General features: G+C 36.5%; 1 protein-coding gene across 1 annotated transcript in view; it reads right to left on the bottom strand.

The window, feature by feature from the left end:
* RNF217 (ring finger protein 217) overlaps positions 1 to 17,285 on the bottom strand; it is a gene marked incomplete at both ends in the record, with an annotated part of 120,984 nt that overhangs the window by 20,741 nt on the left and 82,958 nt on the right. Inside the window, 2 exons of the mRNA XM_079716565.1 lie at positions 4,674 to 4,838; positions 16,649 to 16,882. Coding sequence (XP_079572691.1) covers positions 4,674 to 4,838; positions 16,649 to 16,882 — 399 coding nt within the window. The remainder of the gene's footprint in view (positions 1 to 4,673; positions 4,839 to 16,648; positions 16,883 to 17,285) is intronic.

The following is a 17,285-nucleotide window of genomic DNA, read 5'->3' as shown; positions in this document are numbered from 1 at the left end:
AAGCAATGATGAGACAAAAAAAATGGCTAAGAAAAGTTGATCTTACTATGCTACTATTAATTTTTCATAAAAATGTCCTATAAATAAATGACTTCCATAAATGCTTGTATATTTTTACCCTAGTATTAAAGAAAAACACTTATGAATAAGTATCTTGATTGTATATGGGAGAAAAAATGTTTTAATACTCATTCTGATTATGTGCCAAAATTCAATTATAAATAATAATTTTGATTTCTCAGCATAAGTCAAATCTCTTCATAATACTATACCATATATTAAACTGATCTTTCCACTTGAGATAAAGATAAAAACTCATTACAGGATAAATAATAATTATAAGCTAATGAAAGAAAAGTTGGTTTATTTAGAATACTAATTGAAATAATGAATTGATTATCAAACTTTGTATGGATGGGAACATTTTACAAAAGCACAATCATTTAACACTCACCAGTACAAGCACAGAATTTTTTATTAAAAATTAGCAGCTACAAGATTAGGGAGCTCAGAAAAGAGCTCTTATATATATTTAATATAACATCAACATATAACATCTTAATTTAATATATGTTTAGAGAAAAATTACAAATCGATGGGTAGGGGGACACATTTAGATTAGATGCTATTAATTTGGAAAAAATTAGTGTATGTATTCAATGCATAATAAACATCAAAATAAGTAATGGGTAGATCAAAGAGTTAAAATATTTAGAAATTAAATACTAAAAAGAAAGAAAACAGACCATTTATCAAGCTTCTGGATGATAGATAAATTTTTAGGCTTAGGAGTAAAATAATTATAAAAGATATATAAATATAAATATATGCACATATCATATATATGTGTGTGTTTATGTGTGTGGGTTCTTTCTTTCCAAAAATAAAAAGAATGATATATTTGGTCAAACACAGATTTTTAAAAATTAAAAAAATGCACACACATAAACCAATTAAGTTTAAAAAAAATTATCACTGATATAAAAGAAAGTAATAAAGATAGGAGAGGGCTTCCCTGGTGGCGCAGTGGTTGAGAGTCCGCCTGCTGATGCAGGGGACACGGGTTTGTGCCCCGGTCCGGGAAGATCCCACATGCCGCGGAGCGGCTGGGCCCGTGAGCCATGGCCGCTGAGCCTGCGTGTCCGGAGCCTGTGCTCCGCAACGGGAGAGGCCACAACAGTGAGAGGTCCACGTACCGCAAAAAAAAAAAAAAAAAAAGATAGGAGAAAATATGTCAGAAAAGGAATTAATATTTTCAAATAGAAAATAGAGAGCTCATATAATTTGATAATAAAAAGTATCCCCAACCTGACCCAAACAAGTGGGCAAAGGATATGAACAGATAATTCAAAAAGGGGCACTTCAAACTCAAAAACACATGAATTTGTACTCAATCTAAAAGCAAACAAGACAATTCAAAATATAAGAACAAAATATTTTTAAAGTATTAAATATGCATTTAAAAATACTTGAAAATGCTAATAAGAAATGATCATACAGAAATAGGTTCTCAGATTTTTCTGGTGGAATTATAAATTGTTTCAGTCTTTTTAGAAAGCAAATTGGCACTATGTACCAAATACTGAAAACACTGATATCCTTTAACCTAGTAATTCTGTCTTTAGGAATATATGCTTTTAAGGGTCAAAAATATGGAAAAATACAAATTCAAGATGAATATCAATATATTATTTATAATATATAGATATTTTTTAAAAAAACCCGAACCCAAACAAAGCCAGCTTTGGTAACTAATAGCAGAAGGATATTTAAGCAAATATTACTTAGTTAATAAATGTTACGAAAACTACTTAGTAACATAAGAAAAGTTTGACATGTTAAATGGAAAAACAAAGCATATCAAATTATCCCCATACTACGATTCTTTTTTTTTAAAGCTACTTAAATAGGGGAGAGACCGAGGAGACACCAATATGTTAACAGTGAGTATATTGGAGTGGCAGGATTCTGGTGAATTCTTTCCCTCTCTTTTCCAAATTTCTATCATATGTTATATGACCTATATGAACAAAACAATCATTTAAAAATCAAAATAGGGCTTCCCTGGTGGCGCAGTTGTTGAGGGTCTGCCTGTCGATGCAGGGGACACGGGTTCATGCCCCGGTCCAGGAAGATCCCACATGCCGCGGAGCGGCTGGGCCCGTGAGCCATGGCCGCTGAGCCTGCGTGTCCGGAGCCTGTGCTCCACAACGGGAGAGGCCACAACAGTGAGAGGCCCACGTACCGCAAAAAAAAAAAATAATAATCAAAATAATTATTAAAATTATGAATCAATCTAAGCAAATATACCTGTGCAGGGTACATAAATATACTTTGGTCACAACAAAATTTTAAACATATTTGATCATTATTGAAAACATATTCATATGAAAATATATGATAATTGTTTTGTTCACCTGGAAGCACTGTGTGAAATTTTTTCATAAACTCCTAGCATCTTCCTTTTTCATATTTATAAATTTTAAAAGATTATTTATAAAAATAAAGCCTTGGAATATAAAATATTAATACACTGAATAATATCTCCTTGTGGATTTCTAGTATTAGAGAGGCTTCATGGGCAAAAATATAATTTTATGGTCCAACAACAATGACAAAAAATCACAATTAGGAAAATGCAAAACTTTAAAGTCATATGCTTATAAAAGCCCTGAAACTATTTGTATTCAAAACGAGTCATAAAATATGACTTAAACTGACATAAATTTTATGGAACCTGGATCTCACCAGCAAGTAGATTCTCCACTACAAGGTAGTCATGTAAACTCATTCCAGGGTTCTTTGGCTCCTTTCCCTTCAGCTATTTAAAAGGTAGTTCATTTTCAAACCGCAACTTTTTAGCTATTATTTCAAAAGAGAACCAGCATGTATGCGTCCTCTTGGCTGTTTATCTATATTTGTAAAACCTGTGGGAGCTGTTAGTGCATTCAGTAAATTCCTTACAGCTGGGTGCTTTTTCGTTCAATACATCGAGTCCATTTAATGTTAGATTGAGGGATTACAGTAACAAATGTATGTTTTTATGTATTACCTCAACTCATTCAGGAAATCCCTAACATATAATGCTGCAGTAGTCCTCATTTAGCCCTCATTCTTAGAGCCAGGCCAACTGGTAATTGTTTCACAGCTTTCCAGAGAGATATAAAGTATACTTATGAACAAAGTGTCATGCAGAATGACTTAAACAGTGCTCCTGAATTCCTACTGGCCTTTATTTAGTTTGAAACTGAGCAGTACCTCTGAGTAAATTGGAAAGGCAACAGAAAGGGGGAAAGGCTTCATCTTCCCATTGTCCTTCAATGGGTAAAAAATAAAAATCTACTGAGCAATTGATGCAGTGATCTGAAGCAGCTTTACTAACACACCACTGTAAAGCTATTATACTCCAATAAAGATGTTAAAAAAAAATCAAAGGGATAATTGTAGATAAATTTGCCTTCTACACGGAAAACAAAGAAAGCTTTAACTCAAACATCTGTAGATGTCACCTTTAAGAGAGCCAGTCCATCCAAAATATTTCAAAAATTTCTTCTAATTGCTAAGAACATAACATGTTCCAATTGCTAAGAACATAACACGTTATTTCAGGCAATGCTTTACTTACTATACATATAAACTAGTATGTGAATTTGGTGTAGTGAATCTGTGCATTATATTTATTCTCATTTATAGGCTTCAGAATATACTTCTACTACTTCAAGTTGCATTCACATGATTAATTTAAAAATTTTTCCTGATAATTCAAATTTCATTTATCTTGGTGCTAAGTCTCCTGGAAGGAATTGCAAAATTATTCTTGAAAGAAAATTAGGCCTGGTTTAGACATGATTATCAAAAATAAATTTGGCACAAAATGGAAACCACACATGGTGGAGTGTACATATGCATTTACATACATATCATTTTCTAAAGTGAGCTTTAAAAAAAAAAAAAAAACTACAAACTTCAACAGATCCCTATCCTGTAAGAGTCAAATCCAAAGTTTTCTGGCTGGATTTACGTGCTGATTTGTCTATAGGAGATCGTTCCCTGGCTGTCTGCATGGTTGACTTTCAACATCTAGGTCTCTGCTCAAATGCCTGCTAACTCTTGATTACTTGCATGATCATCAAGAGAAAATTGAAAAATGGGATTCATAAAGTCCTGATTTTAGCTCTTAGCTTCTATGTCACCAGATTTACAAAAAGGGAAATGACCAGTTTAATGTAATCCTAAAGTGATAAGCAATGGCAGAGGGGAAAAAACCCAAAGGATTACAAGGATTCAGAGCCTACCTAACTGAGAAGTGATTATAGTACATGTTGGCAAACTAGAAATAATACTTTATACCATTTTCATATGAGCTTTTTCCTGTACACACATCTCCATTTTTAAATGGAAAATTAGAATTTTGAAGTTTGAGATCCATATTTATACGTAGCCTCCTTCAATTCTGAAATGTAATGTAAGAATATACATTGTTTATATATAAAAATCTTCATTTTAGTTACGTAATGTAATTACTCTTCTAAAATGAAACAGCAAATATTCTTTTTCTCCACGTCTGCATTAAGAAAGTTATACAGAGACTTCACTTCAATATTGTAAATAGTATTGTTCAGTGATAGCCAGATGCACGTGTTTATTTCCTTCCCTCCCGAAGGCTGTCTCACCTTGCACTTTGGACACTTCTGGGCGTTCCTCTGCCCATGCTCAATTTCGCTGGCCCAGTGACGCAATAATTTGTCTCCTTTTTTGTACTCCTTGCAGTTAACACCTTCATGCCAAGGAGAGTGGCACTTAAAACACCAGACGAATTGGCAAGTGGGGCACTGGATCTGCATAAGGAAAAGTAATATTAAGTACTAGTAGATATATTAAATTGTCTAAAAAGATAAGAATGGTGATGCTTAGGGAAACTAGCTAAAAGGCTATAATCGGTCCAAATTTAAAATACCTCCCCCTATACAAAACTGAAACTAGAATAAGGTATGACTGTCCTGTTATTAAAGGAGGGAAGAATCGCTCTGGCTGGCTGATCTGACTGTTTGTAGGCCACACTAGAATTAAACCCTTCGGATATTCTGGAAATCAATTTGGCCTTATGAAACCCCCCTAGATTGAAGCACAGAGTAAAATCTGAAGGCTCACAATGCCCCAAATCCACACTCAGGCTTCTGCCCTTGAACTCGCCTGTCCCTTGAACCAGTTTTCCAGGCATTTCCATCGCTCTTCTTACCAATGGCTTCATTCACTTTTATAAAAGCAAAGCTCCACAGATGCTTCATCAAATGAAAAATGCACTGGCAAATAAACTACTATACCAGCACTTGCTATGATAATGGATATCCATGGTTTGCTATTAATCTAAGGGAGGTTAATTATAAAAATAATATAAAGGATCTGATTAGAAATATATACATATGGTGGTCCTGTGGCCTGTACCTAGGAAACCATCAGAAGATGTCTTCGTATGTTCACTATGTGGAGGTGTATGTGAAAATGCATGTGTGTGTTTTGAAAATATCTGTCTTCAACTTGACATGAAAGACACTTTATCTGACTTCCTGTATTTTGAATAACAGTGCAGCATCCCATTCTCTCACCATATTTCTGGTCCTCACTCTCTAAAAACAAATGAGCATAACTTGACCTTCCCAGGTCTGTTTGATTAAAGTGAATTAATAAAATATCTCACTATAAACAACTGACTATTCTCTGTGCTCCTGCAAATTACTTGACTGAGCATGATTGAATTTACTGACTACACTTTGAAGATTAGTCAGATAGCATTTCTTTTGGTAAACTGTATACAATATCACTACTTTCTTTTTTGGAAAACCACTTTTTTGACAATGGTGGTTCCAATCTATAGATTAACCGAGTGGCAACTACAATCAGCTCTTATGTTTATACCTCAAAGCACGGCAGTATTCATCTATGTCAAGAATAGATAATGTTATTCCTATGCAAATATGAGTAACAAAAATACTTTCTCTTTTACTTTATATCAAAACAAAATAGGATTTTGTCATAAAATTCTAAAAATCTTCATGTTTATTTATTAAGATGCTGTTATATGGTAATGTTTATACTGCTGCATAACATGCATAATTTATCTTTATCAACAAAATAATGCTGTAAAGTCAATATGAACATCATAAATTTACAGATGAGGAAACTAATGCTCACAGAGATTAAATAACTTGCCCAAAGAAACATAGCAAGTAAAGTTGTCTGACTTCAAGGCCAGCATTCTTTTCATTGTGCCAAAACAATTCCTCATACTAAACAGCATTCTTGCTTTGATGACTGAAAACCGAAGTGTAAAAGTCAAAGGTCAAGTGGTTAATCTATTCAGTAAATCAGAATTCTATATGACTATCAACATAAGGTGAATTTTGAAAATCCCTTTCAAGATTTTACTCCCATAAATTAGGAGACCCCTTGTTTTTTTTTTTAAAAGGATGATACTATTTAGTCATTTAAAATAGCCATTTTTGCCTTTTCTGATCATTAAAGTTAAAATAAGTTATTTTTAAAGTAAGAAGAATGAGTCGAAGTGCGTAAACTCCAAATAATAAAACAATGTAAAAAGATCACTTAAAACAATGAAGAATACATGTGAATATCACATGGGGGCCTAAGTGAATGTAATTTTTGAATGTAATGAATGAAACGGGGAAGTCGAAAAGATTCACTTTTCCTCCTGCTTCTGCCACTATGTCAGAAGGGCTGGAATATTTAATTCAGTTCTCTTCTATTAGACATTATACATAATTCTAAATTACTGAACTCTAGCATTGTTAAATTAAAAAAAAAACAAACCTCTTTGGTTTTTAATCAGTCAGTCTTAGATTATACTTATGAAATGAATAGTAGAAGAATGACTGTAATGGGTGCTTTGAAACTGGGATTAACTCAAAGGATGTCAGACATTACAATGGTTCAAGGATCTCTGTGACCAAGTGCTGAACTATCATACCTATGGATCTCTAATGAAGACAATTAGAAATGTAGGTTCTCCTAAGAATGATAAGGAGTCTAATACTCGGTGTCCTTCCCAGGGACTCTGGCTTCCAACTTCACATAATAAACAACTAAGTTTCACTGCCGATCCTCACAGACAACACAGACTTGGTTGCAAACTATGAAAGGAGTTTTGCAGCAAGCTCTCAAGTGAAGGTAAATAATTTAAATTCAGACTCGCCTGCTTACTGTCTCACTGAAAACATTAAAATAACTACTGCCTTGCTCTGGATTAAAATAAAACAAGGACTAATCACCAATCCCAACCACCTTGTTATTCAAAGACTGCACCTGAATTGTTTAAATACTGACTTTTTGGTTTGAAGATGCCTTATTCATTCCAACCGTAACCATATTCAAAATTGTAGACATGAACACTGCATCTTCCTCCACACGAAATGCCATCTCACAGCCACAGCCCTCCCACACAGAGTGCCTGCCTCCTGAGTCATCATGTTCACACAGAGGTCACCACACTCTACGCTGGCTACTCAAAGTGTAGCTGGGGGAGCGGCAGCATCAGCAACACCTGGGAGCTCGTTGGAGACAAAGAATTCACGTCACACCGCCGACCTACTGAACCAGAGCCTGCATTTTTGTCCCCATGTTAAAGTCTGAGAGCATTGCTCTATATCATGTGACCCCATAGCACTGGCCGCAACTGATTACACCAGGGATGAGTCCCCAGGCTAAAAGCAGGGATCTACTTGTGGGCAAGAAGCCTACGACATGGCTGGCAGGAGCTTTGGGCAGAGCATGTTCCTTGTTGAACAGAGATTAGCCAAGACAGATTTTCTCTCTTGAGGAATGAAAAAGGGATACACATGCACTCTATCTTGGCTGCAGAGGCAAAGACAGAGAAAAGCTAAGTGAACACAATGCAGATCACTGGAGAAGGGAACAGCAGTCATTTTCACTTCCTAGTAACACAACAGAGGGGCTCTCATGCCCTCAGAGCTAGTGTCTGGTTCTCCATGAGGCCCGCCTGGGTGGCAGCTGAGACTGCTTTCTTGCCCTTCCTACTACTTCCCGTGCAACATTATAGTAAAACGTGTTAAGTGAGGGGGCTTGAAAGACAGCAAAGCTCTGCTTCTTGTAATTGGAGAAGGTCCAATGAACACAATCTGTCTATTGAAATCTTAACCAGATGAAATGCTACTTGCTCCAAGGTGTCTTCCCTATTTCTCCCAACCAGATTCAGTATCTTGCAGAACTTACATTACAGCTACATTACATAGCTATCTAATCTCCCTAACAGCCTACAGGTTCACTGAGGGCAAAGGCTGCTTCTCATTCACTCTGTTTCCTGAGTTAAGTAACACAGAACTTGTGGCACATGGTAGGCACTCAGTAAGTTCTTTGTAAAATGAATTATTTTGCACAGAGCAAGTACTGCATATTGGCTAACATTACATGAATTCCAAGAAAACCCAACATGTCTAATTTATGACCAGTGGCTGAGATGGTATCACTGCTTCTTAGATTACCAAATGCTGTTTACTAAATATTTTATCCACGTAACATTTTACTGAACATCATGATTAATGTGCAAACTCTTCTACAAGAGGCAAGGCTACAAGTGTTTCAAAAATAAAGTTAGCAGAGTTGGGAATCTTGACTAACTTGTTCTATAATCCATGAACGATAAAAGAACCTCACATTACATTTTCTTTTACTTTTGAATTCCCTTCGTTTTTCTAGAATTCTGGGCTACAGTGACACTAAGATGACAAATTAAACCAACCCACTTGCCCGAAGCAAATGGTATTTTCTCTTGACAGTTCATCATGCCAATAAAGAAATAACCCACAAAACAAAAACAGAATTCAAAACCAAAGAGCACCCCAAATAAGTCTTTTCTTGCCTAAATACTATACACTCCTATATACATAATAATTTTAAATAAACCACAAAATCATTACTTATCAAACTCAAAATATTAGACAACATCCATGTATAAACGTAGCATTGCCAATATGAATTAACTCGATTTACCAAGAAGAATCTGCTTTATTAGAAATTCAGGTTAAGACAAATACTCAAGAATGAAGCATTCATCAATTCATTTGCCCATTCAACAGGTATCTATTGAGCACCTTCAAGTAACAGATACTGAGTGTACTGATTTTAGGCACATCAAAAAGAATGAAAATACCGTCCTCAAAAAAATTACTGAAGGCAGACAGATATAATAAACCCCAAGAGCTATAAAACCATGTAACAACTGCTAGAGTAGACACTTGGACAAGAGGGTGCCATGAGAAATGTGCCTCAGGGAAGGCGAAAGAGTAGAAGTCAGAGAGAATACGGCCTTGGAAGATAAGTGGGATGTCACTGGGACGAGTGACAGGATAACACTTCAGGCAGAGTCCAGCCTGAGCCACCATCGAGGCCTGAGAGCACACGGTGCATTGGGGAAATAGTAAGTGCTCCAGTGGGGCCCGAACAGAGGTGTCACTTCAGCTGGGTCAACCCTGAGCCTTGTAGACGTGCCCCAAAACAGGGTCCAATTAGTCTTACGTTAAGGTTCCTATACTCCTGATGTGTCTTTCAAAACACACTGTGGTCCAGAAACTTCTTATATGAACCATATAGAACTTATGGCTGTCTGCCTAGTATGTCCTAAAGAAAGTGATCAATATACATGTAAATAATCATGACATCTTGTAGTTATAAAAAGTTTTGTAACAACTTAAGGAGGTTTTCTTGAAAAGAAGAAGATTGTGAGGAAGTGCTGGGTATTACAGAGAGGAGAAAAGAAGTCTCTTATGCGTGACGTCAAATACTTTCAAGGAAGGACGATCTGCTCCCTTATAAGATCAAATCCTAGAGCAAGAGTGGCAGTGGGGGAAGGTTCCCCAAGTGGGAAAGATGACTTGACTTCTTGCCTTGATTTTATTCCCTAAGATTTTACCTCCTACTTGGGAACCTCTCCCTGAATGTAGTGACAGTAACACATGGGCTTCATGAGGCACTGCTCCCTAAACAGAATCCAAACGTGGTCAAGTGAGCCTTCCCTTAATTTCTCACAGCATAGCTTAAACTAAACTGGAAAATGAAAGGGAAACTTTCCTAAAGGTTGGGGACCAAATAAGGATGAGAATGCATAGTAACTCATGACAAGATAACCTAAATGGAGATAGAGTGTTTATTCATATAAATAACCTTACCGACATCCCTCTTATGGTTTCCAGGCTCCTTTGACATATGCAACACACTATTTATTGCACAATACATTCACTTCAATACTAGCTTTTATTTTCAACGGAGAGGCATGCTTTTCTAGGGCAGTATATCGGAACTTGGGAATGGGGGTTTTGTGCTTTGAAAAGAGTCCTTACTCTCTCCCTAATTTGAGAATCACTGTTCCATACTAGCCCATCTTGCTTGTATCGCCAGGAATCATCTTTAAGCATTTATAGACTCTTCCTCTAAACCTAGAGAGCAAGGCCCAGAGGAATATCTGAGTCTATTTCTTCCACCTCTTCATAGATGAATATAAAGTGTACTGGAAGATTCTGCTCTGATTTGCATAACCCAAATTCACTAGCCAGAGCAGGATGGCATCATCCTGTTTTCAAAAGGACACCCTATTCTGAACACAACACAAAAGGCTAACATCTCACAGAGATACCCACGGAAAGAAGCAAGAGGGCTAAGTACAGAGTGTACATGAGAAAATGGGAGTATTCTCTGTAGCCAATAGGTGAAGCAGGAGAAGGAGATCTCAGCCTGAAGGTAACAATGAATCTTTCAAAATGGAAGGGAATGATTCTACAAGTAGCAAGTTCCCTAACAATGGAAGTGTTCAGTGGCTGAATGGTCACCTGGTAGGCATTTAGACTAATGCATGGGGTTCCCTTACAGTTCTGAGATGGCAAATATGGAAAAGTAGAAATACAGAGTAAAGTAGGTGAGAAATGCACAGTCCTAACATCTTCCAGATCATTTTATAATGGGCACAAGGCTTGGCTTACTTTTACCCATGATTCAGCAGGTCGTCAAAGAGAAATGATTCTTCACTTGTCTCTTGTGCTGAAGATACAAGGGATGATGTGATGAAGTGAAAAAAACAAACAGTTCTCAATCCCATGGCTGGTCAATTTATGGTAGCCATGAGCCTCTATTATTACAATTATTGTAGTTTTTTCTTTTTTAAGGTCAGATGAAGGCTAAAATTTCAAATGAATTCCAATATTTGGCTTTTGTTGCTAGAAGTTCCAAGTACAAGTAAAGACTCTATAAAATATTATGGCTAACTTATGCATCAAGACAGGAAACAAAGAACAACTTTAGCAAAGCATCTCATTAGTAACTAGAGGGAGAAATGCATCCTAATAAAACTTAGTAGGCTTGCATCATAGATGAGCGCTATACATTTGTTTAGTGGAAACATATATAACACACCCTTTGTTTAAGATGGCTTCTTTATTTTTAAAAAAATTTTTACTTTATATTGGAGTATAGTTGATTTACAATGTTGTGTTAGTTTCAGGTGTACAGCAAAGTGATTTAGTCATACATATACATATATCTATTCTTTTTCAGATTCTTTTCCCACTTAGGTTATTACAGAGTATTGAGTGGAGTTCTCTGTGCTATACAATAGGTCCTTGTTGATTATCTATTGTATATACAGTAGTGTGTATATGTTAATCCCAGCCTCCTAATTTATCCCTCCCCCACAAGATGGCTTCTTTAAACTGGGCTAGAGGACTTTTATCTTTATCTCCCTCACAAATCTATGCTAGCAACAATCATTTAAGAAACTACACTTGTTTTCTATCGGCTCCTGACATCAATGATGCATTACTGCCAAGAGAATTCAGTGTGTGTCGTAAGCTAAACTGATCTTGCCAGGCTGATGCACAATCTGACTCCCAATTTGTAAACACTGTCAACCTAAAGTGATGGTGTCGAGGGAAAACAGAAGAGCAGAGCAGCATGCTAACTACACTTTCATGTGAAAGCTTTAAACATTTTTATAGATGGAAAAAATTTCTCAAATCATGTTTACAAGAAGGAAGCTTAAGCACATTTTATTCATTTATTTTTTATCTATTTCTATATAAATGAAAATTGTTCATTGGAAGTACAACTGAAGAGGTACAGCTGGGATTTGAATAAACAAAGGACAGGCAGGCCCCCAGAAGCAGAAATAGTGGGAAACCATTGCCATCCCTAGGGCCAAAGAGACAAGAGAAGAAAGAATTTTCTGGAGCCTAGTGAGAATTAGAAACATGGGGGCGGGACTACCTAGGGGGAAGCCATAGTCATGGAGGGACATAGCTACTGCCAGAGCTTTGGCACTGAATTAGGAAGGGAGTAAGGAAGTAATGCATCAGCTATTCTCCTTTCCATCCTCCCATTTCCTGCCAATGCCAACCCTTGGTTGAACCCAAATAGAGATTGAGATGGTAAGGGAGTCGGGAGAAGCTGTCCAAGGAGGTATCTTTCTGGAGTTTAGGACAGGTCATCGAGGTTTGAATAACTGACAAAGGAAGAGGGTAAGCTGGGTATTACTAGAATTCCAGCCTTTCACTTAAGCATATTTTAAAGTTCACCAATTAGGAACAACAAACCCATTGACTTGATTATATTCTTAAAGACCTTAGAGAAGTTCTTTTCCACATGAGGAAATAATGTATTTGTGCAGTTTTATAATAGAAACTGTGATTTCAACCCAGAAAATGTATGATTACAAGAGAGAAAAAGTAATGCATAATATACAAGGTAAGAACATAGAGGGAGTTTCCTCAGGACATTTTATTGGCTTTTTTCACCTTATGATGAGTCAAAGCACTGTTTTGTGAATTATCAAGGTTCTGCTTAATATTTGTGGGAGAAGAGTGGGGATTATTATTAGTTTTGCCTCAAGGAAACCATAAAGAGGATTATCTCCAACACGTTCCCTGTGTTGATTTATGCATGTCCTTCAACTTACCCCAAATCAGTATGAAAAGTGGGATCCTTTCTTGGTCTACACTTGGAAATAAGAAGGAAACCCAGGACTGCCCCTACCTCAGTAAAACTCCTAGGAGTAAAATAAGTACATTTAAGTATCTGTAATCCTCTCCTCTCTCCCATGAGAAACTGTAACTTTTCCCACCTCCCAAAACATATATTTTTAATTTCTGTGAATTCAGGGACCTCCTCCCCTCCTCAAATATTAATGCTTTCCATCAGATCACTCCTAGCATTAGATCCATGCTTCTTGGATATGTCTTTGATGCCCCAAAGGGTCTTCAAACTTAACTTTATCCCACATTTCAAATGAATTCGTTTTCTGCTCCCCAAACCTGCTCCTCTTCCTCAAGACACAGTCTGTTTCACCCCCCTTTACTCTGACCATCCATCAGTCACCCCATCTTTTATTCCACCTCTATTCTTTTTGACTCCTCAGTCCCTTCCCTAATAACCCAGGGTTGTTCATTCTGCTGCCTTCGCCTGATAATAAGCATAATAATTTCTAGCATGTGTTGAGCACTTAGGATATATCAGATATGGTGCTAAGCACTTTATATGTGTGAACTTGTTTAATCCTTATTACACTCTTATGACAGGTATTATTACTACCACCAGTAAAAGATGCAGAAACTGTACTCAGAGTTACAGAGCTAGCATATGGCAGGCTGAGAATTTAAATTTGGTCTGAAGCCTGTGCTCTGACCCACCTTTTCTAGCATAGCAAATTCAACATTTCAAGGCTTAGTTTAATGTGTTTGCCCTTTACTGAAGCCTTCCCAATCTCTCCTGTCTTTTCTTCTCCTGTGCTCTCAGCACCCACATTTATTATGCATTGGCCCATTTATTAGTTCCATCAAGACATATATTTTGAGAGAATACTCTACCAAAGTGCTTGACACAGGTTATCAGCAGTAAGCAAGTCTGGACCTGGTCTCCTAGAGACCAGTGGGAGAGACTTTAAGCAAATAACCACACGAATACACCATAAAATCTTAGCTGATAATTGCTATGGAGAAAACCTTCAAGTGCTGGTGATGTGTCTGTCTCCAGGCATCACCTGAGAACCATTACAACCATAACTTCAACATTTTTATTTTCTCAATGCTAACTTGTTCTCTGTATTAACATTCATTTGGAGCTGCATTAATAAATTATAGGAACTGTTTAGGTTAGAAATTAGATTTCTAAATGGAAACTGAAATCAATCTTGTAGAAATGGAGTGGTAAAACTTTTTGGCTTCATGAGTTGCAGGGATGAGAAGGCAAATGTTATGAATGAAAAAGACTGGATTTGACCACAGGCAAGGCTGTCTCAATGCAAATTTCTCAATTCAGGAATACGCTTGTACTATTTCATATAGTAAGAGTTTTATTGCGTTAAGAACATAATGAAAAGCTCTATTTACTAAATTTTTGCGAGAAGATGTTGAGTGAGGGATCAGTTTATCCTAGAAGGTTAAACTGGCACCTAAAAGTTCTTGTTACTGCTTGTTGATATATTCTGATTTTCCCTTTTCCACCTGCAGCGTACAAAAAATTGACAAAAACCTATTCAAATGAAGTACCCAAACATGATATTTTATATCTCAGATTTCATATGTGATATACTCAAAGGTATTTCCTGCTATAAAATAGCTATAATATTTTCAAGCAATTTTAACCTTGTATGTTAAGTGCTTCTGAATTGACAGCAGAAACCATAATAAATGCTCAAAGAATGACATCTTGGATCAGGACATTATAAGTCGACTCACAAAGAATAATATTGAAATATACATTACAAGGATTTTACTAATAGATACAAAACACAATTTAGGCTCTAAGTGATATTATGAAGAGAGTTTAAATTGCTCAGACATGTTAGACATTAGCAGTAAACTTTTTTTCTATTTCTGTTGCCTTATGACTCAATTTATTTTATTCAAGTACTTGAATTCACTGCTCTTAAAGTTATGACAAACTATACCAATTTGGAAGTGGGTTCTGTTATTGGGGAAAACTGAATTTTAAAAAATACAGCAAACCTAAAAACTATCCATTGGTTAGCCCCAAAGGATGATGATATTAGTCTCAGTTTAGGGTGCTATACTGTAATCATGAATATCACAGTGGCTTTGCTGGAGTATCCATGCCTGTGCTCCCTTTACTCATAATATCCAGACAGGTATGGGCATGTGAATCAGGTAGTTAATACTAATGTCAGAACTTGGAGTTTAATGATGAAAATGCTATATAAACATTGTACTAAATAGTAAAAATCATTACTTCAGGAATTGTGTAGAACTATGTAGAATATAGAACAGGGGGATGGATAATTTACCTCTTCTGTTATAGATCATCTTTTCTGTAAGAGTAAATAAGAGTAACAACAATAATCATCCCCAAATTCTTCAGTAGCTTTATTTTTCTTGAGAGCTGCTTAATAGTTTCACTTTAGGTTGAGATTTTTCATCCCTCACCTATTACCAATGATTTTAATTGCTTCATGATCAAACACATCTAGTTTGCATTGACTTCTGCTTCATTTACTGCAAAGGTTCCCAATTCTGCTACATATTAGAGTCACCTTGTGAGGTTCAAATATTTGCAAGACAGCTGTTCTGGGGTGAGAGGGTTGTGGGCTGGAGACCAGGCACTGGTGTGTCTAAAAGTTCGCCAGGTGATTCTAATGTACAGTTAGGGCTGTGAATCAAGGATTTGCTCCCACAGTTGTTGCCATGGTTTCCATGCCTTCAGTCTTGCCCTCCTCTGACATCTTCTATATGCTGCCAGAATGATCTGCCTGCAATGCCCACAGAATTAAATTCAAGCCTGAGTACAGTGTAAAAGACTCAACATGATCTGCTCTTAAATACCTGACCAGCTGCCTCCCTGCTACTCTATCTCCCTAGTTCTATCAAGCACTCATTTCCAACACGCCTGCCTCAGCCTCCAGGCCTGACGCTTACTCATCCCTTGCACTGAAATGCTCTCCACTGTTTATCTGCCTGGAGAACTGCATCTTCTCCATGAAGCCTTTCCTGACACGCTAGCCCCCTCCTTGGTCAGTGTTCTCAAAGCACAAGTGTATTGGGTTTCACTTTTTTGTTTTCTGACTTCTCATATAGAACTGTCATTTCAGAACATATGTCTCTCTCACCTTCATAAGACATTTTTATGAGCAAGGACTGTGTCACATTTGCCACTGTATCCCCAAAACTTAGCACACTGCCTAGCATACACTGGCATTTTGTATTTGCTGAATAAATGAATAAATAGCATATTATACTATTTTCACTTATTATAGAAAGAACCGGAGGAGACTCACGTTGGGTTCACTGAAAAATTTAAGCTTGTACTAAAATTTTTTAAAAGTCTTAGTATTTATTTAATACTTAGTAATAGCAATGATAATTACTTTAAAGATTAGTCTTTCAATTAGTGAATTGTACACAGGTTAAAGCCAAAGAAGTTTAATTAAATCCTCAATAGTGCTCTAACAATAATAATCATAGCATCTCCAAAGCATACATATTCAGAATCATAGCCATTTTATACTCACCTCAGACTCCGATAAGGGAAGGAAGCCCACTTAATGCCTACCACAAGTTGGCCTAATTTGGCTGCTCCCAACATGTGCCATCTAACCCCCAACTCTGGTGAACATGCTTACTTTGTATTTGCTTTCTGATCTGGAAGGGGTGGGAATATGTCCTTTTTTCTTGAAGGTTGTAAAGTGCTTGCACTGAGGACATGGCTTGGTGCTGGAATCAATACGGCCAAGTTCCAAGAAGTACTTGTATTTGATGGAGTCTTCATGCGTTAAGTTATAGATAACCGTTGTTTCTTCCAAGAATTCAAAACATTCTGTGATAGGGCATTTGATTTCCACTTGGCCAAGTTGTACCTGTGTGAAAGAGCAAATGGGAGAGAAAAAAGGCACCAGTTATTAAGCTTCTCTTCTTTTTTCTTTTTCTTTTTTCATACAGTACTGCTTATTTCATGATTACTGTAAAGGATTATCTGTCATTTTTCATGATTCTTAACATAATAAATGATAATCACTTTGGTACCTATATCAGGCAGTACCAAATAATTAATTACTATATAATGTTTCCAAAATGATTGATAGCGTGTTTAAGCATTCTCTATCATTAAATATAATGATAATCAAATATGAGAACTTAAATGGACCTAAGCCACAGGCTCATTTAGGAAGCAAATTCTCATTCCATCCTCTGGAAACTGCAGGATAAGAAAGCATTCAGACAATGAGCCAACTAAGGGAACAGCTTGGATGAAAATGTGTT

This window comes from Hyperoodon ampullatus (genome assembly GCF_949752795.1).
Source record: "Hyperoodon ampullatus genome assembly, chromosome: 12".
Taxonomy (NCBI): domain Eukaryota; kingdom Metazoa; phylum Chordata; class Mammalia; order Artiodactyla; family Ziphiidae; genus Hyperoodon; species Hyperoodon ampullatus.
The sequence above is the reverse complement of the archived record's forward strand: the minus strand, read 5'-3'. Positions and strand labels throughout refer to the sequence as shown.